Source organism: Corvus brachyrhynchos, unplaced genomic scaffold, assembly GCF_000691975.1.
Source record: "Corvus brachyrhynchos isolate BGI_N302 unplaced genomic scaffold, ASM69197v1 scaffold310, whole genome shotgun sequence".
In the NCBI taxonomy this organism is placed as follows: domain Eukaryota; kingdom Metazoa; phylum Chordata; class Aves; order Passeriformes; family Corvidae; genus Corvus; species Corvus brachyrhynchos.
In genome coordinates this window covers 1,596,089-1,624,046 of record NW_008236213.1, presented here as the reverse complement: position 1 = coordinate 1,624,046, position 27,958 = coordinate 1,596,089, and the positions used below count along the sequence as shown (strand labels likewise).

At 35.0% G+C, this 27,958-nt stretch overlaps 1 protein-coding gene across 1 annotated transcript in view; it reads right to left on the bottom strand.

The window, feature by feature from the left end:
* Window positions 1-27,958, bottom strand: part of PDE4D (phosphodiesterase 4D) — a 558,454-nt gene that overhangs the window by 367,650 nt on the left and 162,846 nt on the right. The window contains exon 3 of the mRNA XM_008642936.2: window positions 23,144-23,379. Within this exon, the coding sequence (XP_008641158.2) occupies window positions 23,144-23,379 (236 nt within the window). The remainder of the gene's footprint in view (window positions 1-23,143; window positions 23,380-27,958) is intronic.

Here is a 27,958-nt window from a genome sequence, read left to right as displayed (position 1 = left end):
GCGCGCTCCTCCCTGCCTGAGGCCGTGGCTGCTGGCCGGACAGGACTCCCTCCGGAGGGACTCTCTCTGCCGGGAGACGGCAGGTAGCAAAGTTGTTCACGCCCCTGTTCACCAACAACTTTGAGGTGGGTTAAAAATGGGTTCTCACTCCTTAAACTCCCCCTCCCGCCACCCGTTATTCCCTATATCGTGCTTCCAGTCCACAGCAGGTTCAGAAATCGTGTTTCCCAACTTGAAACATTCCCCTGGTCTTGTCTTCACCGATGAGTAAGCTCCCTTCCCGCAAGGAGTAAGACTGGCTGCAAATCAAGGCGAGGAAGGTTTAATTATAGCGATGCTGAGTCTACTGCTACAGAGAAGCTTTTATGTGACATACCGCTAGCTTCAGGACTTCGTAGCTGCCGCGGGAAAAAATTACCTAAAATGAAAATTTACAGAACAGGAACTTCATACTAAAGAGATCTTTTGAATTAGTTTTACATTTCAAATTCTTTTGTGCTCATGTACCCCTAATAATTCACACTGGAAGGGAATTGCATTTATTAAATTTCTTTTCTTTTTCTTTTTTTTTTAAGCATTGATATTTTTCCTGTGTAGTAATATTCTAAAATCTAGCAGTTCTTGTTCAGGGCGAAATTATAATCTCCACGCTCCTGATCAAATATGAAAAGGACACATGCTAGTGTTCATTTGAAAACTATTAATATGTATTTGTTTGGTCCTTCTATTCTGTTTGCGAGAGTATTAGTACTAAGCAAGAAAGCTGGAAAAATATCTCTCCTAGAGTACCTTTACAAAAACATACATTTTCTTCTAATCAGTGTTCATCTACTCATTACACTGTTCTGATTAGCTTCATGCACTACTTCTACTTCTTCAATCATTAAATTGGTCTTGCCAATCCTTTTCCCTTTCCATCACATATCTGCAATCATTTCAAACCTCACAAATTTCTCTCTGAGCTTAATTTCTTATTAATGCAAAAGTACACTTATGCCAACTCTTTAATGTGTTGATGTATTTTTTTTCTATTCCCCATCTTAAAAGTCAGCCTTCCTTTCTAAACATACAGTGCTCCTAAAATTAAGAGTCACCCTCCAACCACATACATACAAGATTTTGTTGAGCAAAACTCACAGTCTGTTTTTGTTTGAGCCAACAGTACATTCCTAGATAATCCTCATAATCATGCACCATCCCTTCAGGTCTTTTTTCCTGCCCTAAAAACTGTTAGTTTCAGCAAAAATGCCCCAGAAAATAAGAAGTTGAAATAAATATTTTAAGTACCGGAAAAGAAACAAAGTAGTACTTCCAGTGAAGGAAACTTGAGCTTGAGCTCACATTTATCAAGTTCTGATTATCCTGTTATTTATCCAGACATCTAAGACTATTTCCAAGCCAGACACCTTAGATACTACAATTTTCCTAGCTGTGTCAGGCTGTGGCAGTTTTGACAGCATGTACAGGACACAAAAATGGGAGGATGAAAAGAGAAAGACTCAAGTCAGACAACAGGAGAGAAGTATACCCAAAATGTAACAATGGGGATAATTGCAACATGAAATACAGGCATATAGGATGCAATTCTATGAAAAACTCAGAGAAGAGAAATAACTTCTTATCCTTGTTAATGTCCAGTGGCGTATTGCAAGGGGACTGTATTTCACAATTCCTAGTTCCCTTTACCTTAAAATTAGGCAAAACTTCTGTGACCAATTGCTCTATAATTTCACAGAATCACAGAACTGCCTTTTGGAAGGGCCTTCATAAAATTGTCCAATCTAACCTCAAGCTCACAACGGGGTTATCATCAATACTAGATTATATCAGCCACAGCTTTCTCTGAATCTCAAAATCCTTCAACAGAAATTCACCAGCCTCTGTGGATGACCTGCTACGGTGCTTTACCACATCCTTAATGACAACAATTTTCCTGATGTTCAATCTGAAACTCCCAATCAGGGGCCCTTGCCCCTTGTTAAACAGCATGCCACCACTGACAAAAGCTTAAATTTGTTGTCCTTTGCAACTAATCCTCCCATAGCTGCAGGCTGCCTTCAGATTGCCTTTTACCCCCTCCATACCAGACTCAGCAAGCTCTGTCCCCTTAAGCACTCATCACTGATCATGTGCTCGAGGTCCTTGGCCATCCTGGTAGCCTCTTCTGAGTTCCCAGCATTCCCATTCATCCACTACCTGCAGTCACTTTGGTACATAGTTTGCTTTATTTATGATGAAAAGTGCACTGTTCAGCTGTTACCCATCCTACAGTCCACTAAAGCTCCCAGATCCTTTCCAGCAGAGCCATAATCTAGTCAGTCACTTGCCAGCCTGTGCTTCAGGTTATCCTGTTTGGGTGCTAAACTCTGCAGTTCAACATGGACTCTCGTATCAGCCCCTTCTGGCGATGTACTCTTCACCACCTGCCAGCCAGATTCTGAAAGACCATTCTCTACATTTCAGTCCTTCTTAACAGTCTGTTCATCCAGTTGAGACTTCCTCAGTTTCAAAATGAAAATGTTTTGGGGGATAATTTCAAAATCCTTAGTAAACTGAAGGTGTGTTACACCCACTGCTTTCTGTCCCAAACAGTCTTTTCATAATGGAACGCAATCAGATCAACCACACATTATTTGCCCTTGGTAAATCTAAGTGTTGAGTAGTCCAAACTATCTTCCTGCTTTTACAGGTCTTGAAATAGATTTAGAAGTGTGCTTGGAGCTTCCCAGTAACTCATGTGAGATCAGTAAGTCTACAGTACTTTGATTAGTCTTCTTGCCCTTCTTAAGGATGGGTGTAACAGTAACCTTTTCCCAGCTGAAAGGGACTTCCCTTAACCACCATCACTTTCCACAGATAAAAAACAGCCTCATGGATACCCTTTGGTTTGATATTGCCATTGCATTTTGGCAATGAACTTATATTTGAACTCATAAGGCACTTTTGGTATTCCCCATTCAATCTCATATTTTCAGAGTTTGCCTAATGTTTTAGACACCAAGTTCAATTTGACAGGTAATCAAAGCATATTAGCATTTAAAATAAAAAAATATTATCTCTGAGAAACACAGAAAATACAGAAGTACAACCTCCTGCACAATAAAATGCCAATACTTGCACAAGTAGAAATTAAAATACTGCATTAGAATTAAATCTAGAATTAAATAAATTAGATCATGAAATCTACAAGAATTCTTTTCTGACTGTTTTTGGTTTGGTTTGGTTTTTGTTGTTGTTTGATTGGGAGTTTTTTTCTTTTTCTTTTTCTATTTGTGGTAGATCATGTGTGTGTGGTTTTTTTCTTGTGCAGAAACCTTACTGCACCTTGATGCCAATGAGACTTCATAAAAGTAGTCTCCTTTTTTAATAACAGCGTTGGTGTATTCCATTTGAATACCTATTTTACAGTATTAAAAATAATGTGGTTTTGCATTTACAAAGTGTTTTTCAAAAACTTCATCAAGAAGACACATAGAATGCTACAATATTTCACACAAATAGAATCTGAACCATAGGGCACAAGACATGGTACAGTAAAAAGCCCATGTATAAAGTATATGTAAAAAAGTATAAAGATGTTCAGATACACTTAAATATCTGACTTTAATTTCAATCACCTAACAATCTTTAAATTCTAAAAATTGCATGTATATGACCAGTTTTTTATTACACCAGTGTGCTAAGACTATGCAAGAACATTTATACAAAATATTTCTACTTCCCTGCAAAATACAATATAAGTGGAAGCTAGCAGCTTTTTCTAAAAATCAAGCACACAAATAAAGAATAGTATATAATATCTTTCTGTCAATATTTCCTATATGAAGTCAAGACAATTTTTTTCTTACTTGCCTAGCTTATTGCATGCAGAATCTTCAAAAGTACTAAGTCTGCTGAAGACTCAATAGCAATAGAACAGTCTATATTTGAGAGTTGTAACTGAAAATTATTTAGAAGAATACATTTCTTTCCATTTTCCTAGACCATGCCTGAGCCTCCTCGCAGGAGACTAGAAACTCTTTAGTAAGTTGAGGCTCAAATGTGAGAACTACTGATCCAGCCACACCCACCTTAAGAGCCTTGTATATCACAGCTTTCTGTGTACAGATACCAAAATGCACAGATTCATAAAATTAGATGTAACATTTTACCTGATAAGAGAATGCCATTTTAAGTTAGCTAAGACTCTTAACCTTTCAAATATTTTTTTAAGCATGCCATTGCTTTCAAGAAATACTTAGAATAATAGAAAGAACTGCTCTCAAAAATAACAATTCCATTTGCTTTTGTAGCTTTGTTTATAAAGGTTTTGATAATATTTTCAAGGCTCTCTTCAGCTGATGGTGCTAGTGTTCACAGTACTAGATAAACTGCTGTATCTCTTACTCCTTCAGGACAGCACTGCAATTCTTAACAGACACTTGTGACAGTATTGCACTGAAGATAAGTAGTTCTGACATACAGAAAAAAATGGGGAACCCCTTATTTTTTACCTTTATTTCCTGGAGTAATAATGACATGCAGTCCTCACAAACTACTGTCTTTTATTTTTGGCCAGAATATAAGGGAAATATATTACGTAAGTGCAATAGAAAAAAACCTCAAAATTGAGATAAAAACATAACATTGAAGGAGATAATATATTAAGGACATAACAACTGCATGAGAAAGGAAAATATGCAGCTTTTTAATTAAGAAACTAACAATATCCACCCTCTTCATGTCAGAGAAGATGCTTTTTTAATAGTTTACAGACCTTTTAAACAGTGGTAAAGTGAGAGAAAATAACTGGTATCATCTCTACAACAAAAGTAATAATGGTAACACCTGAGCATAGATGACAATAAATTTTGTTCAGTAGAATTCACCACTGACTTCAGCATTGATATTAGTGCTGTTATAATTCAGTGCAATGGCACTTAAGAAACTGTACCATATTTTACGTCTAAAGATTCACTGAGGTCTTTTAAGTCCAATAAGATTGAATTTCAGATACAGTGAAGAGTCACTAGCTGTTCATATAAATTTTTGTATCTCGTCTGACTCATAAGACAGAAACACATTCCTGCTGCTAGCAACGTAAAAGGAATTCAGCAGATCATCATTCTATAACTCAACTGAAAGCATGAATTATTAAAAAGGAAAAAATCAGTGCTTTAAACAGTAGAGGACCGAATAAATACAGAATATTTTTTTTAGTTGTGGAACTTCAAATCCTAGAAACAGAAAATATTACAGTAATATACCCATATAGGTATCACAAAATCTAGCTGTAGTATGTTTTTTACATTACATGAACTTCTTTGCCATTGCAAACAAGGGGCAGTTAGAGTAAGAGCACTGTATCTGTTTCAATATGTATTCTGAAATCCTATTGCAGAAAGAAATTAAGAACCAATCGTCTTTTTTGTTGAATGCCTTTTGTAAATAATGGAACAACTCCATAATCTAATTCTACTGAAATTACTATTAACATGAAAAATAGGGGATTAATCTAGAACTGTATAAATATGCAGATTTGATGCTTATCACCTGTTAGGAAGGCTGTTTTTCCAGTTTGTAAAAGATACTCCTGCAGCTACCTCCATGGGGATTCATTTTTGATATAGTTTTAAATGAGGAATAGCACTTTCCAGTTTTGAAAAAAAAACCAACATTGCAATCTGATTAGCTATCTTATCTAGTGTCTTCTATACATAAGTGTAATTAAAGGGCTTAATTTTTTACCCTACAGATGTTATTTTTGAGTGCTTTTTAACTTTTTTTGTGTTCAGTCACGATTCAAAGATCTACTTATAATCAGTGATATAAATATCAAATTAATTTCCAGTATAAAGTAAAACAGAAATCATATCCATTTAAGTATTTGCTACACTGGCTTTCAAAATCTGAATGTAAACCCAAAGCTAACCATTTCATGTGAGCACACAATTTCTATTTCTTATGGAGTTTGTCCATGCCAGAAGGATGTTTCTTTATTGTAATTTCAATTGTAAAAGCATAGGTTTTCTGTATAGATTGTATTCTTGCTTTGTATATTAAAGCACTGAGTTCAGGCCTGTGCAATATATTCATCACAACCCAGTTGCAGAGAAATACCCTGACATACAAAGCCAACCCTCTCCTTTTACCCAGGTAGTTTAAAATATGTCAAGTATGTAAGAACCGAGTGTTTGACAGTGCAGCTACATGGATAGACAAAGCTAAAGCCTGGGCTTTGACACCCCCAGGCTGGTGCAGAGCTCTACTGATGAAAAGCTGAGCTGAGATGAAAGACATTTTGCACCCACTAAGTTCACAATTTCATGTAACCTCCCACTTGGAGCAGCGAGTGAAGACTCACTCTATTTCAGAAGCACACTAAAAATCACAAGCTCGATTCTCCCTAGCACTATATAATTACTGAACATAAAAGGGGACAGATCTTAAAAACATTTACTTGACTGCCTTGATTTGCAGCTGGAGTAGGAAACAACAGCAACAGTTATTACTTTCCCAGTTGGATAGCACAAGAGCAAGAGAGGAGGGATTTAGCACAGTTAGTGCTCTTCCCATTGCCTCTTCTCCACTGTACCACAGCAGCAGATTAAACGAAGCATAAATCCTGAGACCACCTCTGTGGAGTTTCTTCTTTATGTAGCAATAGGGGATGGTACTATGTTGACTGAAACTTTTTTCTAAAGTAGTTCCCAGATAATACAAATACTCTTCAACATTGATTGATCAGGAAAAACATCACTAATTGAGTACCTTACCCATTTTCAAAAAGGTTTGAAGGGTAAAGATACTTCTCCAGTTTCTTTTACAGTCTATCAGTTGACTTACTGATCTGCTCACTTCAGCACCATGGGTGGCATCCAAAATATTTTTTTTAAGCGTACACTTGTACGGAACATAGTGACTTCAGGTTCCAGGGGTTTATAACCATTTCATTTCTGTAAGACATTATTGCACAGCTTGAAATCCTCTTGATTTTACTCTGACTTCTGACAAACAAGAAAGCCTACCAGTTAAAAAGAAAATCCCTTAAACCTAGTTTCACTCAATTCTCAGTGAAAAAAAAGCATAAACTATACTGAAATAACAAACACTAGGACAAAAACTTACAAAAATCCCCAAAACTTGGAGCACTCCAGGCAAAATCCAAGGCAGGTGAGTTTTGTAAGATTTGAAGTTTTAATCAATCTCTTTTTAAAGCTGCTAGAAAATTCAAATTCTTACTGGTAAAGATTGAGCTTTTGAATAAAGAGAGATAAGCTATCTATTCAGAACTAGGCAGTGTAATTCTGTAGGTCCTTTATATTACCCAAGCCATATGTGAAGCTCATACTCATTTTCTTAATGTGTTTCATAATTTCTGATCAGAGTTTGGATTACTGAACCCTCCCTTATATCCGCTATTCAAGTTCTCTTAAAGATTAAAAAAAAAAAAGAGGCTACTACATATTTTATCAATTCAACTGAACCAATATTTCTCGTAGGGTTAATGTTGAAACAACTCTTTTTTAATTATGTAGTTTTCTCTCTACACCTCTTTAATTTCTTTAAGATCTCACTCAGCTGTCACAGTTTTTTCCAACTTTATCAAGCTAGACAGAAGGAAAAAATAAAAATGTTTTTAAATTAGCTTTAAAGTAGTCCATTTGCAGGAATAGCAATACATGTATTTTGGATGACTGTTCTCAGGTAGTAAGAAGGCAAATTAATGGAAAGGTTCATGCCAATAGATTCCAGTTAATTACACTCAAGCCCTCCTAAAAAAATATTTTCTTATTTTATTTGTGTTTCTAAATAAAGCAGTAGATCCTATAACCATAATTAGAATGAATAATAGTGTTTATTTTCTTCTTGGAAACAGCATTCAGAATAAAATTACATTAATCTGTATCATATATGTCTGTTATTGGACTTATTTAACATGTACCTAATCTTAAATTTGTCAGATACAGACAAAAAATTTAAAATATAATGCATTGAAACTAATTAAAGAGTAAAAATCTGGAGCAGAGGAGAAACTTCATATTTTAATTTTATACTCAAGAATAAGGATTGGTCATTTTTTAAAAATAAATTAATCTTAAGCAAACAAATCATATAGATGTGATTTATCTTAATAAATTACATTTCTAATCAACACATTCTTTATTACTTGCTTTTGGTGAATCAAAAATGTTAACAGTTTGAATAATAAAATATAATTTTGCATGCCAATGGATTACTTGTTATTTAAATGAAGGATAGAGGAGAAAGTAGCATCCATTAATGTATGTGAGCGTAAATATTGGCAATTTAATTTCCCTTCTGTAATTTTCCAAAGTAAAGGTCTTTATTGAAGCATATTAACTTCAAGTCTACAGCATTATCTATCAAAATTGTCGTTTGTTACTTGTGCATCTTATACTTGCTAGAAATACCATGGTGATATTAATGGCTTTATTTTCTGAGCTTAGGTCATATTGGTTTGATAGTCCTCTGGCTAAAACCACTAGGAGGTTTTTCTGCTGTCTTCATTGCAACTTGGATTGTTCAGCTCATATTTAAGCTACAAGTGAACATTATTTAAATTGCAGTACTTGCCTGAAGCCTGTATAATATATCAGGTTTAGTTATGCTCTGAAAAGATGAAATTCATTGGCTGAAAATTCTGTCACATTTGTCAAATTAATCACTTGCATAAGAAGAGTACTGCCCTCCAGAGACAAATGTGAAAGATCTCATAGGCAACTGTTTGCACAGTAAAATGCCATGTTTTTTCAAATTACTTCTTTTACAGAAGTGGTGGAATGCTTTTATCTGATCTTATCACTTCAGCTAGCACCCACCCGTTCTCTTCACCTCCTTCTTTCCTCTCACCAGTATTGTCAAGTGGAGAGAAATAGAGATTGAATTATTAGAATGTACTTTTCAATTCTTAAAAAAAAAAAAAAAAAACAAAAACAGAAATTTGAGCTTCTGCTTGATATTTGCAGAATTTATAAACCATACAGGGATGCTAGCCAGCTTGTCACTATCCAAGGCAGCAATCACAAAGAGAGAAACTCTGAAACCATTCCCAGCTGTGTCTCTCCTGGATCAATGTTAACTGAAGCACTGTAGCCCTGCTTCTCCTCTAGCTCATCATCAGCTTCACACAGGCAATAGTAGACTTAGAAATTATTACCTATTTTAGAGCACTGTGACTACATGCTGCTTGTACTAACATGGTCCAGTGCAATCAGAATGTGTTAATTTTGTACTCAAAAAGGGATTAAGATGGGGTCACGGATGCTGGAAATTATCAGTGCCTAGCCACTATTGTGATTAACAGCTCAGAATTAATGGGGAACTCTTGTAATATTTTATCTTTCCAGTTTTGTTACTGGTGGTTTGGAGGTTATAGGTCCCATTGTTTCTTAATAGAGAACTCTTTAATGAAAGAATGTTCATATATTCAGTATCATGAGGGTATTCGTGAGCAAAACAGCAGCTTTCCATGCACATAAAATGTTGGTAATGAATACTTTCCCAAAAATGTGTGTAATCTATATCCTTGTAGGAAGCAAAAAATACTGCAATTCCTACCTACAGATTAAATTAAGTACAGGTTTATTTTCTTGCAATGTGCAATAATAAAGAATTATTCCATTAACATCTGTCCTTGGGTTTTAGATATAAGCAAACACCTCATACATCAAGGAATTAGGATTTTGAGTGCTGCTGATCATTCAGGTGACTAAATCATCAGTTTTGATCTTATTCATGATGAATAGCTAACATTCATTTAATGCTGAAGTAAAAAACACCACCAGTAGCTTAACACTTACGATTTCTCTGACTGAGAGATAGCGCTCAGTAAGAACTTTTAATCCACTTACTGCTTTTATTACTGAAATAATTGCTGACAGTAAATGCTGTCATAAAATAGGTAGTGTTGGGCAATTTCAGTTGAAATGATTGAGAGAAAGAAATTAAACTATAACTTCTAAGTGAATTTTATATTCTTAGTTCATTCTCTTACACCACTCTACTGGTAGTAAAAATATTTCCAGTGTTTTCCAAAGCATTTTGCACTCTTCAATGTGTTGTGGCATACCCTCTTAATTCTTAGTTAAGCACATTGTAATATTGATATGTTTGTGTTATGTAGCTATGTAGCTATTAAGCACCATACAGGTCTTGATCTTTCATATGGAAAATGCTATAGAAGAAGAAATTATATTAATTTAAACAATTTCAACAATATCATTTATTAATTCTCATCACAGTTCCCTGGTACTTCCTGTTACTTCATTCATTCTCCATGCACATTTTATTAGCCTTGACAAAATGTATGAAAATGATAGCATAGCTTTTCCAGGAGATTTCTTTGCTTGTCTTCACCTTGCTTCCTGGCAAATGCCTTACCACAATCAAGCTTGGCTTATAAGTTTGATTTTCTGTGCTTTGTAGAGTGAGAAGTTTTCTCCAAATATCTCCAAAAATTCTTATGGAGTGCAAGCTATTTATCTAATAACCTTTCTAAATTATCTATTCTATTTAAAGTAATTTTAGTTTTTAATAAAACAAAACAGATAACAATTACTGAATTCCCTGTGTTAAAGCTGCTAGTCCTACCACCTGGATTTAAATGAATGATCAATTAAAAAAAAAGTATTGGATTTCTAAATAAGATTCAAAGCCAAAAGAGAGCATACAATTTTTTTTCTCATTGTAATGCTAATAGCATCTCATGAATTGGTTCAAAAGAAAGTAACAATTACTACTGCTGTATTAGAGGACCATATTACTTCTGTTATCCTGCACTATCATCAGGGCTCATTGGAAAGCACTCTACAAAGGCTTTGCAAATTTTTTATTTAATTGACTATGCTGACACTGAGACTGAGGAGCGAAGATTTATTGTCAATTGAACTGCACCTACTCAAAGGTCTAAATTACAATTAAAAAGTTTGAGGCTTGGACGTCTCTTCTCTGACTACAATTACTTTTAGTTACACCACTGTCAGTGGAAAATATTTAAGCTGAAAAGCAGAAACCTCAAATTCTTTTTGAAAATTGCAACAGTTATAATTGTATTTCAATTTTCTTTAATACATGTTCTCTGATGTTACTTTCCTGGTTATCTCTGCTCAATATTTAAAATCACTTGAAAAGTTTAGTGCTTATTTCCTCAATTTTTTCAACACAGTTCAAGGTCTGTTTCTCATTTTTACTTGGGCTTTGGTAAACTGCTCTCGCTAATATTTTTAACAGCTTTTTAACTGCTGGAGCTTTTTGTTTGGGGGTTTTATTTTCAAAATTCAAGATGTATCAAGGCTAGGCAAAACAACCCTGTATTGAAATGACTGTGCTCAAATACAGGGAAGCCTCTTACATGTAGCAACTCCTAGAAATTCCTCACCATTCTTGGAAATTGCAGATATCACATCTGTCAACAGGTATTATGTAAGGGTAAGAGCATATCAAAGGAATAATGGTTCTTCCATCCAGCCTGTAATTGAAATGCTACTTAAATTTGACGGGGATTCAGGATGCTCAGGTTCTATTCAGGTCAGTAATGGAGATCCCAAAAACAGCACTGACATGATTTGATTACGCACTTAGGCATTTGGCAAGAAGAAAAATCGTCAGCAGTCGGGTCATCAGAAGCACAGAAAAGTTTCTAATACAAATGCAGTATTCACTAATATTGAAAGAAATCTAACTCTCAAGTATATTCGTATGTAGGAATGAATCTGTTTCTCAGGTTGGTAACTTCTGCTTTATTTTGTATAAATCTTCTCTAAAGTATATGTAACCTTTGCTTTATCCAGGAAACCAGTAACAATCATCTGAAATACAAGCATGTTAGTGAAGAGCTTAAAGATTTTTAAACTACAGATAACCCAACTTTTCTTGGTTTGTGTTGTTATCTTAATATTAGGGGTTTAAAGGCTTTTTTTATACCTCCTTCATTTTTGTCTGATTTCCTCCTCTACATTAAAAAGATCATAGTTCTATTGCATTTTTAAATAATTGTTATTCACTTTAAGCTAGCATGTAATTTTTACTTAACAGAGAATATCTTAAGATTCTTTTTTCCCTCTATTTTCAATTAAGGGTAAATTTACGGAACTATCTCCAGAGGAAACCCCAGATTACTGATATCTTTACATTAATCTCCCACACAGCTTTTAGCACCTCTGTGTAGGCTGCATCCTGTCACCACTTAATTTAAAAGGATTTTGCCACCATCCCTTCATGCAGAAGAAGCAGGCCTTGCAAGAATGTTCTAAATCAAGAAATTTTAGAAACAAACATAAACATGACAAAACCATAGTTATTGTCTGAATTTACACCAATTAATATGTGAATCAAAAAGCACAATTATGTATTCACATTTGATGCAGAACAGCAATTGCTACTGATTCATGCATACATAATAAATGAAGCATTTCAAAAGCAATATTTGGAGCTAAGAATTTTTTCATATGTTTTACTTTTGCAATTATAAAATATGATTAGACCTTTGACTGTGAAAAATAACTAGCATGACATCACACTTTACTTCTGTTTATTGAACATCTTGCTGTAGTTTTCTCTCTAAATTTAACAAGTGATGCTACTCACATTTGAATTTATATTACCTATGAAAAAGCTGACTATTCATTTCCCACAATTGCACAAAGCATTCAATAATTTTTTAACATAAAATATTGTAGAAGCCATGGTACTCTATACAGCATAAGTTACTGATATACACATTTTATAAGTTACTGTATGCAGTCTACTCAAGGTACTCCATCAATCATGCATGTGTCCAGTGGTGATAACTTCAAAACATACTGAACTCAGGTCTTCTGTCAAAGATAAGGAACAGTTAAAAAAATGGCACAGAACATGAAAGAGAACTATCTTACATTGTGGCAGGCTAAGAAAAGCAGAATATGTGTGATTAATAGATGTTTTAACAGTTGATGGAGATTGTAGTAAACATCTGTAAGCATGTAAATATCTGGAGGAGAAAGGAGACATGAGCTGAAACAGGTTAACAGAAGGAAACTAAGGAAGGAAATACTGCAGTATCAGAATATTTCTGATTAATAGATGTTTTAACAGTTGATGGAGATTGTAGTAAACATCTGTAAGCATGTAAATATCTGGAGGAGAAAGGAGACATGAGCTGAAACAGGTTAACAGAAGGAAACTAAGGAAGGAAATACTGCAGTATGATTGCAGTCAGAGAAAGACACAACTCCCTCGAACTTTTCAAAGTAGTCATAAAAATCCAATTGCTTGTATATAAAACTAGATAAAAGCAGCTGAAAATCCATACTGCTGATTTGTTTCAATTGAAATGTCTCAACTTCTGCTGTTCAATGAATTTCTGGTCTTACATAGCTATCAAAAATTATCTTTATTTTCTGTTAGGGATATGCAGACATCTGACGTGTTTGATCTGATAAGGCCATAGAGTGTCACAATGAAACCTTTTATTGTAAGGTCTGTGAGGTTCTGTATCCATCTAATCACACTTTTCTCATCATCAAGCTGTTGTATTTAATCAACCTGTCACCTACATCAGAAAAAATAAAAGAGTTACCTTTGAATTAGAGAAAATTATAGTTGAAAAGGCATGTGGAAAGAGAGAACAGAATAAAACTATCACCTAGCCATTACCTGAGATTGCACAGGAACTTATTTAATTGAAAGTAATAGCAGTCAGCCAGATCTTACTCTATCCCATGGAGTAGATAGTCTGTACTCAGAAGTTAAAGACACAGATGTAAGAAAAACATCCCATAAAATTTATTCACTGCTTGGAAAGAGGTAAAACTGGAGTTTCATGGCTTGGCCCTTCTATTTTATTTCCTGTAACAATAACAAAAAACTACCTGTCCATATATTTTTTCAAGATAGTTTTGAAGTCCTTTCTTTTAATCTCCTCTTTATAGACTTTATGTCTTTTAAAGACCATTTTATGGAAAGATAAACTATGGTATATTTTTCTGAAGAGGATCTGATTCATTTTCTATTCAGAGACCTAATGTCTAGCCTTTGTCTGAAGTGAAAGGGAAGCCAGAAGATAATCTGGAGCCTTAGACTAGAAAGAGAAAAATTAAGTTAGTAGTTGAGTGAATTTACTTAAAAAACTGTTCTCAGAGACTACACCTATTGTAAAATATGTATGTGGAGATCACTTTCTATGCTGGATCATTTCAATGTATCATTTTGATTACAAAGGTGAAGAAAACAACTTCCTCTTTTCAGAATCCCATTTATACCCCTGTGTTCCAAACTGGAATATTATTACTTTTCTGCTCTATGAATTTTCCACTTAATTTTTTTAATGGAATGCAAAGAATTGATAAATAAATTCAATAAATTCAAATCTGATTTTCTCCATTTAAGCTTTATGTTTAATAAGAGATTATATTGTTCAAATTGAAAAAGTGCTCCATAGTGAAAAGAAAATTAAGTTTCATAAGTAAGAATATGAAATTATCTTTTTCTCTAAATAAAATTTCAAAAAAATTATGTCATTTAATGAAATAACATTTTGGTAAAACTTTCTTGTTACGCAATTTTTTTTTCTATTGCAACAATGCATAATCCTGCACGTGAAATGCCTTATCACTACTACCTAAAATATTCTAAGTATACTTGGCTGTTATATTTTACACTATTTAAATATCAATCTTGGAAGCTGTTAGATGCTCAAATTCTAAAGTGAAATTTGGAATCTGCTTTAACTGCATCATTTTCTAGTAATGTAAACTGTTACTGGAAATATGTTAAAAATATATAAATCATAAAAACAAATTAAGGCCTTGCTATGCACATTCTTATGTATTAGTCAAGTTATGGTGACCAATAGTCTGAACATGGATGAAATTTCTGCAGAATCAAGCTGAAGGAATGCATATTATTGTCAGGTAGCCATGGTCTAGAAAAACTATTACAAGGCATTTTATGAGAGAATGACTACACTTAGCCTGACCAAGAGTTTTTCTAGAGAGTATCCTGTAACCTGCACTGGCCATAAGCAAATATTTGAAAAAAGAAAGAACAAGACAGCCATAATTTATACACCTACAAAGGCAAGTAACTTCCTAAAAATCCACCCATTTTCCTCTCAGAGAATTTTTTTAGCCAAGGAATGTTTAAGTTATAAATAGAATAAAGCCATAAAATAGCATCCAATTTTAGTATGACCTGTGTTTACTAATTACTAGATTATGTGGTCAGATGCTTCTCTCCACACAATTGTACTGAAGTAAGAGATGTAAGAACTGCTGACAACCTCTTGATTTGCTACATAGCCCAGACCTTTTCTTTGCCTGTGCAACTCCTGGTCACTTGCTAATTTAGAGAAAGAAGGACATGAGAAAAAATAAAACTGTAATCAGTCTTAACAGAGATCATACAACAGCGACTCTGCACACAGACCTGTAGAAAGATGTAAATGCTCAGAATTAGTATGTTTCCGATTTGATTTTCTCACTCATGTGCTTTGGCTGCTCAGAGACTAGGCATCATTCTTCTTACAACCACATCAAGTGCCTCTGAGCTGCTCTGTGCTCTCCTTCAATGATCAACCATATCCTTCTGGGCCATTGTCTCAAAGCTCGAATTCACCCACAACTGCTGGCTGGATCACTCTTTTGAAATGATTTCTTTTTTCCCTTAGATTTATGCACCTTTGACAGTCCAGTTTCCTGTTTGTATTTATACGCTGCTCTGAAGGTGATTGGAATGTCAATCAGAAAGAGCCCAACACACTTCTTCACTAGTGAAGCTAATCTAAAAAAATAATTTCCAACATGAAAAAATCCTTGTCAAGATGTATTCCTCTGACTGGATAAGCTCTCTGATTTCTTTTGTCATCTCTAAATTGGTGTAAATATGACATAGTGAAGAAGTATATATTAAGATACTATTGTGTTATGCATTACTTTTCACATTGCACTATCATTGGTGAATCACTATTTTCAATTTCGCACAATTTTGAAAAGTGTGTGGATTTGGGTTTGATTGACTGCCCAAAGAAGTATTTTAACAAAATAACTACTTTGCTGATTAATTACCCAAAAAAAACCCAGACAATACCTGAAAAGCACAAATCTTTTAAAAAATATTAATAGGCAACTATACTAATATTAAAAAAAATTTACATCTACCACTTATGCTACAGAAAGTAAAGCTGTCTTAATGAACGCCCAGCCTTCCCCTACCTCACTGAAACTTTAACCCATTAGAAGCAGTCTTTTACTTTTGAGCTACCCCTAAGGTGGGCCATTGTAGCTGTAGACCTTGGCACCAATAACCATCTAAGCAGATGACTGTTCAGCAGACTAAGAAGAATCATCAAGAGAAATCATTTAAAGGGGTCATTTAGAAAAGACCTGTCTCTTTAAACAATCAAATAAGCTATGGAACAAAAAACCGGTCTTTCCTACCCTATTTAATACAAAGAAAATTATGTGAATGCAAAAACAAAGAACGAGTGTAGTCATACTAAAAATCCCCTCCTCCTATGGAATTCATACAGGAATTTAATAAAAATTGAATTTTAAAATAATACTTTAATCATAAAAATACTACATAATCAGCCATCGACTCTCTTCTAGTATGATGGGTAAACTGTGACTCAGGGCTTAGAAACAATAGAAGGACATCAAATTGGTTGAACAGTTAACCTCTGATAGAGATAAAAAAGAAGTGCTGGAGGTAGAAGAAGAAATACATTTTCAAGGAGGAATACTGAAGTCTCCCCTGGGTTTTCAGGCATGGCATCAATAAATCCAAACCTCAACTCAAGATGAACCTGGCAACTGAGATGAAGGGCAACCAAAAGGTACATCAAAGACAAAAATAAGGAAAAGGTTAACATGGGCCTGCTGCTGAATGGAGTAAGAAAGCAAGTGACAAAGAACATGGAAAATGCTGAAGTATTCAAACCCTTCTTTTCCTTATTTTCTTGGCAGTGTCTGTTCTCAGGCCTCCCAGGTCAACTTGTCCAGAAGCAAAGTTTTTAGAAGTAGAAGATACCACCCCCTGTGGGGGAAGATCAAGTTAGGTTTAAACTCCTGGAACCACATAGTATGGTTTTAGATTTTTTCTGATTTATCTAATGTTTGAAAGTAACTGTTTCAAAATACATATTTTAAACAATAATTGTACATTCTTTCTTAAACTAGAAAATACATTCACACATAGACTATACATCCACAATTTACAGTAATATCTGTTTCCAGTCTATGCTATATGAATAATTACATCAAATTGAAAAATTAGAAATTTTACCATTGTTGAATAAAACAGCAAGAGTTGATCAAAATTCCAATTTTTAAAAAGGATTTCAGAATATTCACTGCTGGACTGTACACAGTACCTGCTGTCCTCCATGTCCTCCACCTGTGCATCAGATCTAAATCATTCACTTAACACTAGACATAAGTTTAAAAAATCCTTTTCTTTGGGAGATGAGGGGCTGGAGATAATTGTGACATCTGAAGCTATCCACAGGTACTAAGAAATATTATTATGCAAGTAAGTATTCTGGTACAGGACCAGCCATCTTCACAGCTTCCTTACATCTCTTAAACATCAAGTCAGTGAAGGTCTTGACAAACAGAATTATTTTTATATCATTCTCCAAAATTGTGCCAGGATCCATATAGCACTATAGAAATTGTGGACGCTGGTCATCAGAAGACTGTCTTAAAAACCAAAGCTTGGATGCCATAAACATTAACATTTCTAGCATCAACTTAACCTCAAAAATTCCCACTAGTTTCTCCCACTGAGAAATGTGCACTTAAATGCTGACTCAATTTTGGTTTCCACAGTAATTAAATACTGGTTTTCTTCATGACAGATACTGCATTTCTTTCAGAGTTTGATGTGACTGAGTCAGTATGACAGAAACACAGGTTCAATGTGAGTCTGGATGCGTAACGACAGTAATGTGCTTAACTCCTACTACTAACAATTCAGAACCTTCCAAGACCTGATCAGTAAAATTCTCCTTGACATAGTAAGTTTAGTTTAAAGGTTGAGATGAATGTAAGGCACATTTTTTTTCCCCAAGATCTATCCTCAACTTTCTAACAGGTAGTATAAAGCAGACACAAAACCATGAGTCAAAAACTCTTGAATTCTCTTCATAGTTTGATTCCCAGCTTGTTCTTTAGCCTTGGCCAGTTGTACTATCTCTTTGCATGCATGCTTTCCTATGCATAAAATGAAAATAACACTATGTTTTACTAACTGAAAAGGTTACCCAAAGGCATCGTGAGAATTTTCTCATGTTTATAATGCTTTTGAAATAAAGAAGTACACAATAAAAGCACTAAGAATTATTGTGTTGCTCTTCATTATTCCTTACTAGCAGGAACACTGATGCTGTTGAAGAGAGCCTAGACCCATGAGAAGCTTTCTGAGAAAAGTTACTACTTGGCAGGCTCAAGGTCATAATTCTGAGTTTAAAAATAAATTAAATTTTAAAATTTCCTTTTTTTCTCTTTCTTTTTCTTTCAGAAGACTGTAAACCATAGATTCCACTTATTTTCACTACGTACACTACTCTATTGAGTTGCAAATAAATAGACCTGAAGAGCAGTTTTTCCCAGCTTTTATTTTTATTGTGTGTTACTTGGCTAAGGTCAAATCTTACTGCTTTTATGATATCTCTCCAACACTCATTTGCTTAAAACAAAAACAAAAAAAAAATTAGCATCCTAGCCGTTCTTTTAAAAATAGTTTGCTGGTATAGTAAGCAAATAACTGCAAAATTATGGCTCAGGATACACGTATTTCAGTTTCTAAAATTTGAAAAAGCTTTTCTTGCCCTGACTACAGAGGACAAAATCTAGTCTTTGAGGTATTCCTTGGACATGAAAAAGACAATAAGCAAGCAAGTGGTAGGCATTAAGACACATTTAGCTTGAAACTAGATTCTCATTCTGTATTGCCATAGTATCAAACTTACAGTGATGATGCTAATAACAATTTGCTAATATTTCTTTTCAAAAACAGATATTAAAAATTTTAACTTCATCTTTAAAGGGCCTGGGGATAATTTGAAATCAAGTTTTCATCTGATTTCCAATATACAGTGTTGATTGCCTCTTTAGTGGATAATAAAACACAGAAGTTTTAAGCAGTATGGTGACTATCTAATCCACAGAACTTAAATTAAGGAAAAATATAAATTAAGACAGAAGGAACATTGCAAAAAAGATACTTCAGAAATTAGCTGTCGTGTAAATTTTTCTTGTAGCTCCCTGGAGTTTCATAAACACACTAATATGCACACTCTCAGTTGTACATAAGCAACACAAAAGCAATTTTAAATAGATTTTATGTTGTACAATTAAAATAATCTCTCCCAAATGATGTTTGAGCAAAGACTAGAATAAATAGTAAGAAGAGACACTATACATACCAAATCACAGATAACTAAATGAAACACCAGGTTATTTTATATATTTTTGTTATGAAAACCTTTCTAAGCACTTTTTTGTTCCAAAACAACTTTTTGCTTTCAAACAATGTTTTTAATGAAATCTTCAAGTGTTTGATATACTCATATTTCTGGAGCTTGCATGCAATTAACATGACATTTCCCATCAGATTTTGTCAGTCATATGTGTTAAGAGGACACAAGTATCACAGCAACAACTGGGATAGTCCTTTTTCACTGAAAAAGCTATTCTTAAAAGGCAAAACAAGAAATACTTCAATCCCTGACACCTTGGATCTATACCACGGAAAGGGTGGATATATGTGCCGCGGCACATGTACCGTGTCGCTTCCCACCTTCTCATAACCATCTCTTCTTCAGAGTTAGGCAATGAAGAGATTGTTTCCAGAACAAAGGTGACTGAATAGACTTTCATCATATTTCATGGAGCTTTTGACAAATCAATACCATAATTACAAAGAGATCAATTATCCCAAATCACAAGTCCTAGAATTTGAAAGAAGAAATAAAATATATGGTATCACACATGCTACGTAATATAAAGATTTGCTAGTGTATTGAATCAGGGTGGGAGTTGTGGCTATTGGTCAAATACAGAGGTAAGTAAACCTTTGAAATAGTTATTACAAAGTAGGTAAGATAAATACCTTAAATCTCTTCAAATAAATAACTTCCCATACATAACAGTCCCCCACCATTTTAATACCAGCTGCTTTGGAGAAAGCAAAAGCATTCTGTTGTCAATCATCTCTTATCTGTGCATGCCATATTAAATGCCATTATAGCTGTTGCCTACACCAAAACCATCAGTAAATTAATTACAGTTATTTGAGGAAAACTGGCCAAAGCATACACCACACCCCAAATAGGCAAGCTATCCCAGCTTACAGTAAAATATCACATTTAATATTGTATATATACATTGCTTATAAAATAAATATAAAAAATTAAAATAAAAAATAAAAATAAAAATAAAAACTGAAATATTAAAAGAAATTGTCTGCCTGTTTCTAGTCTTTCCCATAGAAGGTCTGGCAATTATTAAATTTCAGAATTGTAATGGATTATACCAGCTGCAGGGTCAGCCTATCCATTTTCAAGCACTTGTGCTTATAGCAGGTTAAGCATTTTTGTACGTGAAACTTCAATAGGAGACGTAAATTCTTCATGTTAACAATGATATTTATTAGGGTCTCAGTCTAACCTGGACGAAAAAAATAAGAATCTGGCTCCATGTATGCATGGAAGGAAATTAGAAGGGTGAAAGAAATGGCAAGGCATTGTGATGTCTCAGAGTCAAAAGGGTAAGAGTTTACAAAGTATGAAAGATTAAGACAAAGCATTCCTGAAAAACTGCTTTCCAGCTTCTAATCTCTGCTGCTGTTTGGATTTGTTTGGTTTTTTAAAATATAAACTTTGTTTTAATTCCTCTACAAAGCTAAGACACAACCAGAAAAAAATCCTGTGACAGCGTAGAGAGGAAAAAGGGAGAGAAAAGGAGAATGAAAATGGAAGTTTGTGTATATACACATGCATATGTGCATGTCCAGGAACAGAACACATATTTTATTTAATGACCACTGACATTGTTTTTAATTTTGCACATTCCAGTCATTTAAATCACAGCATAAGGGCTTTATAATGCTATCTTTTAAATCTTTTAGCATATTCTTCCAAAACCATACATTTATAATTTAGGATGTTTTCAGTGGTGAAATTCTGCTTCAGAATGAGTGTGCATGACCCAAATGCTCTTCTAGCTTCATTTACCTACTGAAGACAGAATCCTCACACCCATACTTTGATTCCCTCTCCTCAATTGCACATTTCAAAGGCAAGGGAGGTAAGCTGCATTTCCACAGACATAATAGGACCCCTAAGTTTATGTACTTTCATGCAGACAAGAAGACAGATAAAAGGATAGCTTTCTCCAGATGTTTGGCTGGCATAATAAGCATGTAAATGGGATTTTCATAGCTGCTTGAGAGAGAGCTAACAACCGAAAAATAGAACTAAACATCTAGAGAAATTTAATTTCCTGAACAATATTCTTCCTGTATTTGTAATTGTTCTTTAGCTAAGACAGAATCATAAAAGCTAAAGATTTTATATTACAATGTACGATCAAAATTACAATTTCTTTTGCTGTTGTGTTTAGATTTAGTTTATTTGTTTAAACAGCCCGGCAGTTCCATTCAACGATCTGTCTGGTGTTTCCCTGTCACTCTCAGAATAAATCTTGTTTTGCCCAGCTTCAAAACACATTCCTACCAACTAATTCCTACCAATAAATGGCATAGACAGGGTACAAAGCTATCTCTTACTGCTGAGGAGAGATTCATACCCACAGAGAAGCCTCTCAAAGAAGCAATCATTCTCTGAGCACAGCAGATTGCTACGCATAGTAACCACAAGGTTTTAGATCTCTTATTTGAGTAACCTTCGAACTGTCTTTCTCTGGTGTATTTGAATCCAGCCTAGAAAATAACAGTCTCCAGAAATTTATAATCACTGAGCCATTGTCATCAGACAATGTTTTTCTTTCTGCTTTCTAATCTTTCTGATGTATCACACCTTTTTTTTTCCAGTCAGTGTTACTAGAAGCATTGCACTTATTTTCCTTCCATAACTCAATCTTCTCTCCAGACTCCATGGATAAAAACAAAAAAATCAAAACACCAATCTATCTTCAAAACATCGCTAAATTTCATTATATTTAACTCTCCAAATAATATTTTCATTTGTAAACAATCTAAATGTTTACATGCTTTTATGGATGTAGTCTGTATTTCTGTGAGCATATTTCTAACTTCTTCAAAAAATAAAGATATCTAGGAGGAAATAAGATATGGGAAGTGATATTAAATTCAATGTTAATATTAGCTGGTTTTTTTGGCTAAACACCCTAATGAGTATTTATGCCTTTACTCATGTACTACAAGTCCTACATTCCTTTCAGAACTAGATTATTCAGAATATAGTATTCTCTCAGGACATATGTTCTAAAATTCTTAAGTACTGCATTTTAGATCTCGGTGTGTTCATGTTACCTTTTCCTTATATATTATCATGTTACCAAAAAGCTGCACTGCCTTCACCATAGTAAGCAAAAATTTCATAATAAACACTTTATATTTTGGAAAATAAGGACTGAAAATAGGATGTTATCAAAAAATTTAAGAACAGGAAACTTTACTTTAGAAAACATGTATTATATAAAAAGTCAAAGATGTAATATGAGGAAACTACAATAGAGATCACTATAACCAAGTAAATTCAAGCCTTTTATGTTACAAATAATGTAGATAAACAAGGGCAGGCAAAATCCCCTCAGGATTTCTTGAAACTAGTTTTGAAATTGTATCATTTTAAAAAGAATTCTGTGTATAAAAAGCTCCTTTCATCCTCTACCTCCTCCTCTTCATCATCATAAACGGTTAATCAAGCGTCCAGAAACCTTCTTTCAGAATATAAAGTATTAATAATTTTCAGAGAAAATGTTTTCTAGAGTTTGCTTTACTAGATATGACCAAAAGTTTTACAAGCATTATTACAAGTGTGAGGCACAAATTTACAGATATTTTATTTAACTTTTTCATTTAGGGGATTCAGAAACGAAATAGACTTCTCTCCTAGAAGCAGCATCTGCATCTCCCACAGGGAATGTTGAATAAATAACAAATTGCTGGACCTTACCTGCTGGACTCAGCAGCTGTAATGGCAATCAGAGGAGGTATCCTCAGTGGAAGGGTCGTGGGCCTTGGGATAGTCTCAGTATCATTCTTTTTATCCCAGTCTGCCTGTTCTAACTGCCGGAAAGCCAGCGGGGGAAGCTGAATGTTACGGGATGATAATCTCCGCACAAGATACGGCTCCATTCCCTGGGAAGACTCATCATCCTCAGTGCTGTGATGCAGAGCTTCTTCTGAAACCTATGATGAAGGCAAAAAAATACCCACCATCTAAGAAAATACTCATAACGTTAACTTGATAACTCTTTTAATTCCTTTCCGTAACTTAGTTTCTAATAAATATTATTTGCACCTTAATATAATTATTGAGAAAATTTAAAGAAATTAAAAATTATAGTCAAAAATTTCAAGGATTTAAATAATTTCTGGTTTTAAAAGCAAAGAGAAAGTATTTTTATCATGAGATTAGCACATTGCCGTCAATATTTATTCAAACCTCGATAAGGAACAAAAAGCTTGGCATTTGAATAATTTCTTTCCCACAGTATGTGTGCTTCCCTACAAGTTATCCACCTTTTGGAAGAACTGAGGGTCCAAATACTGATAATAAAATAAAATTTTTTTAAAAAGTAGTAATCAGAGATTTGAAACTATACATCTCTTGAACAAAAGCAGGAGAAACTTCATCTTATATTTTCTCAGGTGTCCCAACTCCTGTCTTTCTTTCTTGCTCACAGTAATTTAATGCTAATAGTAGGAGTTGAGCATTTAAAGCAACCACCACAGATCTTAGAAGCCTCTGAAGGTGAGGCCCTAATTAAATCTTCTGTTTAAGCATTAGTAAAAATTATTTTCAATTTAATCATCTAAAGCTATGGTAATATTCTCTGAGTCAAAGAAGAATGACAGATAATTCAGTAAGGAAAACTCCAGTTTGATTTAAAGGGGAAAAAATTTGTTCTGAAAGTTTTTGAAACTTTTAACAAACAGCTCACCATTGTAAGAGAAAATTCTCCAAAAAAACACTTTTTGGAGAAGGCTTGGTAGGGGGTGCCTATGGGGGTGTTTTCTGTGAGAACGTGCCAGAAGTTGTTGCCATTTCTGACAGAGCCAATCCCAACCAGCTGCAAGATGGACACTACCCAGCCCATCTGTAGTGGTGGTAGCACCTCTGACAGAACTTATTTCAGAAAGGGAAAAAAACCCTTGAGCAACTGCAACGAGAGAGAGGAATGAGAATATGTGAGAGCTACAGCCCTGCAGACGCCTAGGTCAGAGGAAGAGGAAGGGCAGGAGGTGCTCCAGGTGCCAGAGCTGAGATTCCCCTGCAGCCCATAGTGTAGCCATGGTGCAGACCATGGTGGGGCAGCTGTGCCCGTGCACAGCCCATGTTGATCCACGGGGAAGCAGAGATCCACCTGCAACCTGTGGAGGAGACCCATACCGGAGTAGGTGGATGCCTGAAGGGAAGCTGTAGCTCCATTGGAAGCCCTTGCTGGAGCAGGTTTGCTGCCAGGAACTGTGACCCCCACAGGAAACCCATGCTGGAGTAGCCTGTTGCTGAAGGACTGCACCTTGTGGAAGCGACCCATGCTGGAGCAGAACTGTGGTCTATGGGAAGGACTGAGATTGTGAAGAACCTTCTCCAATGGGAGGCACCACAAGGTGGAACAGGGGAAGAGTGTGAGAAGTACTCCCCCTGTGGAGGAGAGAGCAGTGGACGCAACATGATAAACTGCCTGCAGCCCCCATTCCCCATCCTCCTGCTCCATTCGGTGAGGAGGAGGTAGAGAATTCTGGAGTGAAGCTGAGGCCAGGAGGAAGGGAGGGGTGCTTGGAAGGTGTTTTAAGATTTTATTTTCTTTTTCTCGCTAACCTGTTCTGATTTGATTGGTAATACATTGAACTTCCTCAGATCAAGTCAGCTTTCCCTGTGATGGTAACTAGTGAGTGACCTCTTCCTAGACTTACCTCAACCCATAAGCCTCTCATATATTTTCTGTCCCCTGTCCAGCTGAGAAGGGGAGTGACAGAGTGGCTTTGGTGAGCACTTGCCCTCCTGCCAAGGTCAACCCACCACAGTAACATTAATGAGCTCCACTTGTACTTGGAGCTTGAGCAGTTGCTGTAATTTTTAATCATTAAATCTTAATTAATAATTTATCTATTTTTCTTAATTCAGCTGCAATATAGTTTAAGAAAACAAATATTATAAAACGGTATGCATTAATGCAAATACTCTGAAGGAAATCAACAGCAAAATCAATCACTGTAAAAATACAACAAGAATTAATGTGTTAGAGTCATCCAGGGAGATGTTTAACTTCATGCTTGTATTTTCAGTGTGTGCATAGTGTATATTTAAGACAGCTGAATAAATTAAAAACAATAATTAATTATAGCTCTGCAAGAAATGAAAAATGCTGATATCAAAGCTAAAAATAGTCTATCACATGAGGTTATTTGATACATTTCACCAGTTGGGGTTTTTGGGGGCAACTCCAAACACCATAAAAATCCTTGAGTTGCAGCCACATACAGTCAGAATGGGACAGTTGAACTGAGAAAGTGAACTCAGCAGCTTCCTCATTTCCTATTCAAAAATTAGAGAGGTAGAGGAATAGAATCTGAATAAAGCCAGAAGGAAAGGAAAAAATTCCAACACAAGTATTAAAGCCAGGCTTTGGAGAAATGAAATAATAGGCATCTAATGTTTATTTCAGTGACAATGAAAATTAAATCATTTTGTGGAAAAACTGGCCACCTATTCAAGTACAAATACTCAGGCATCTAAACCAGGAAATGTTCATCATAATGATTTTATCCATCTTGGCAAACAGAAGAAAAACATTCTTTCATAGATTTGCCTAATTTTTGAGCATGGTTTTAAGAATTTTAGGCAATTTATACCAGTACTCCATTATGAACTTGTTGGGCAAGCACAGCAAAAGTCATTGCTGTCATTACCACAAAACCACTCACTAAGAAGGAAAACCAAGCTTTGGAATGGCAGGTGTGTCATTTGCTACACGAAATGATCCAACATCATTGTTGCTGATACAAGAAAACAACTCCAAGAAATAATTCTGCTCCTGACATTTCTTATCTCTGAGAATGTACAAAAGAAAAAGAAAGTTCCTGTAAAGTGTCTGTTCATGAAATCAGTTAAATGGAACATATTAGGCTTTCTTTTTTACCTTAAAGGTCTGGAAGACTCTCTGTTAATCCCTGCCCTGTAACCAATTAACTGAGTTCTAGAACATGGCAACCTTTCAGATACCAATTAACTTACTTCAACACTTTTTGTCTAGAGCAGCTCTGGGTTGGGACATTTAGAGTGTCTGTTTCCTTTTTTCATTTTTTTCTGGTTGGTTAACTTAATGCTCAAGGGATCATTTGCTAGCCTTCTAATTAGCAGGCATGTTTCTTAGTTCTTATCAGTAATTGCTCATTAGTAGGCATAGATTTTTGTGCAAAAATAAGCCATTGTAACCTAATGAACAAAAATCAGTCACATATCACAAGTTTGCCAGAAAATAAAAACAGCCTGAGAGAGGTCAAAAAGTGAAATGCACTGAAATGCAGACTGAAATGCAGACTGAAATGCACTGAAATGCAGGCTGGTTTTTTTGCCACCTCTCTGCAGACCACTTGACACACTTAACAAGATTATCTATTTCTCACCTTCCCTAGCATTTCATAAAAAATATCTTTTAAAAGCATCACAGTATATATCTCTAACAAAGCAGTTGTGTAGTGTCAGTTCTTGAATCATCCCTAAACAACCCAACCTAGCACACCTTCTCATTCTTTCCAATTGAAGAACAACCTGTGACATGGATCAAATGACTACTGGTATCCTAAAGTTTTTCCTTTCTCTTCCAAGAACAAATAGGCAAACTTCTAAGTACTTGAAAAACCCAGTGCTGCAGTAATTCTTCTAACAGCTTTGACATGCCAGCACAGTGCTCTTTAAAACAATATTAGTCAGGGGAAAAAAAAGGGTACAGCACCTTAACCTCCGTGTGTGTTCTTGCATTACAATGTCATGTCCAATAGCAGGATTTAATCATAAGTTATCTGAAAAATAGGTTAAAGTAATCACCTCAGTTTGTTTACTTGCAGCCCAGAGGCATGCTGAGTACCAAAGAGCCAGAGGCTACAATGAAAAGTCATTTTGGAGGTTTGACACCATTTCTTCTAATGAACAATAAGGTTGTTACTATCCCAACTACAAAACAACTTCTTGACTCAGCTCTGTGACTCAAGACTGGCTTGAGTCTGAAAATAATAATCTCTAATAATTCTACCTACATCTGTACAAAATAATTCTCTCATTTACAACAGAATACTTTGATGAAAACACCTAAATATTAATTTTATACTTTTACTTAGAATAAGAAATAATGATTTTATGCTTTATTAAAAGACAACACTGCAGTATTTACGTATTTAGTATTTATTATTTATGAATCCGATGTGTTCAAACTGATGCCTTAGGTTTTAACTTTTATATTTTTCAAATCCTGTACTGCCTAGTGTGTAACTCTCAAGTTTCTTGTGGCCTGCTAGCTGCTGTTCTCTCATGCTGGTGAGACGTAACAAAGCCTCTCCAGGCCTGCTCTCCAAGGACACCCAGACTATCCAAAAATATGCAAACTAAGAGGAGGGCAAACTTAGGATAGTTACATCATTAATAGATGTTTTAATTGGAGAATTAACCCTGATATGCAAATGAACCAAACTTCGAAAAGTGTGAAGAACTCGTGACCCGGGGTCCATCTTGGGTGTAGCCTTTGGCCTGCCCAAGGTGTACCTT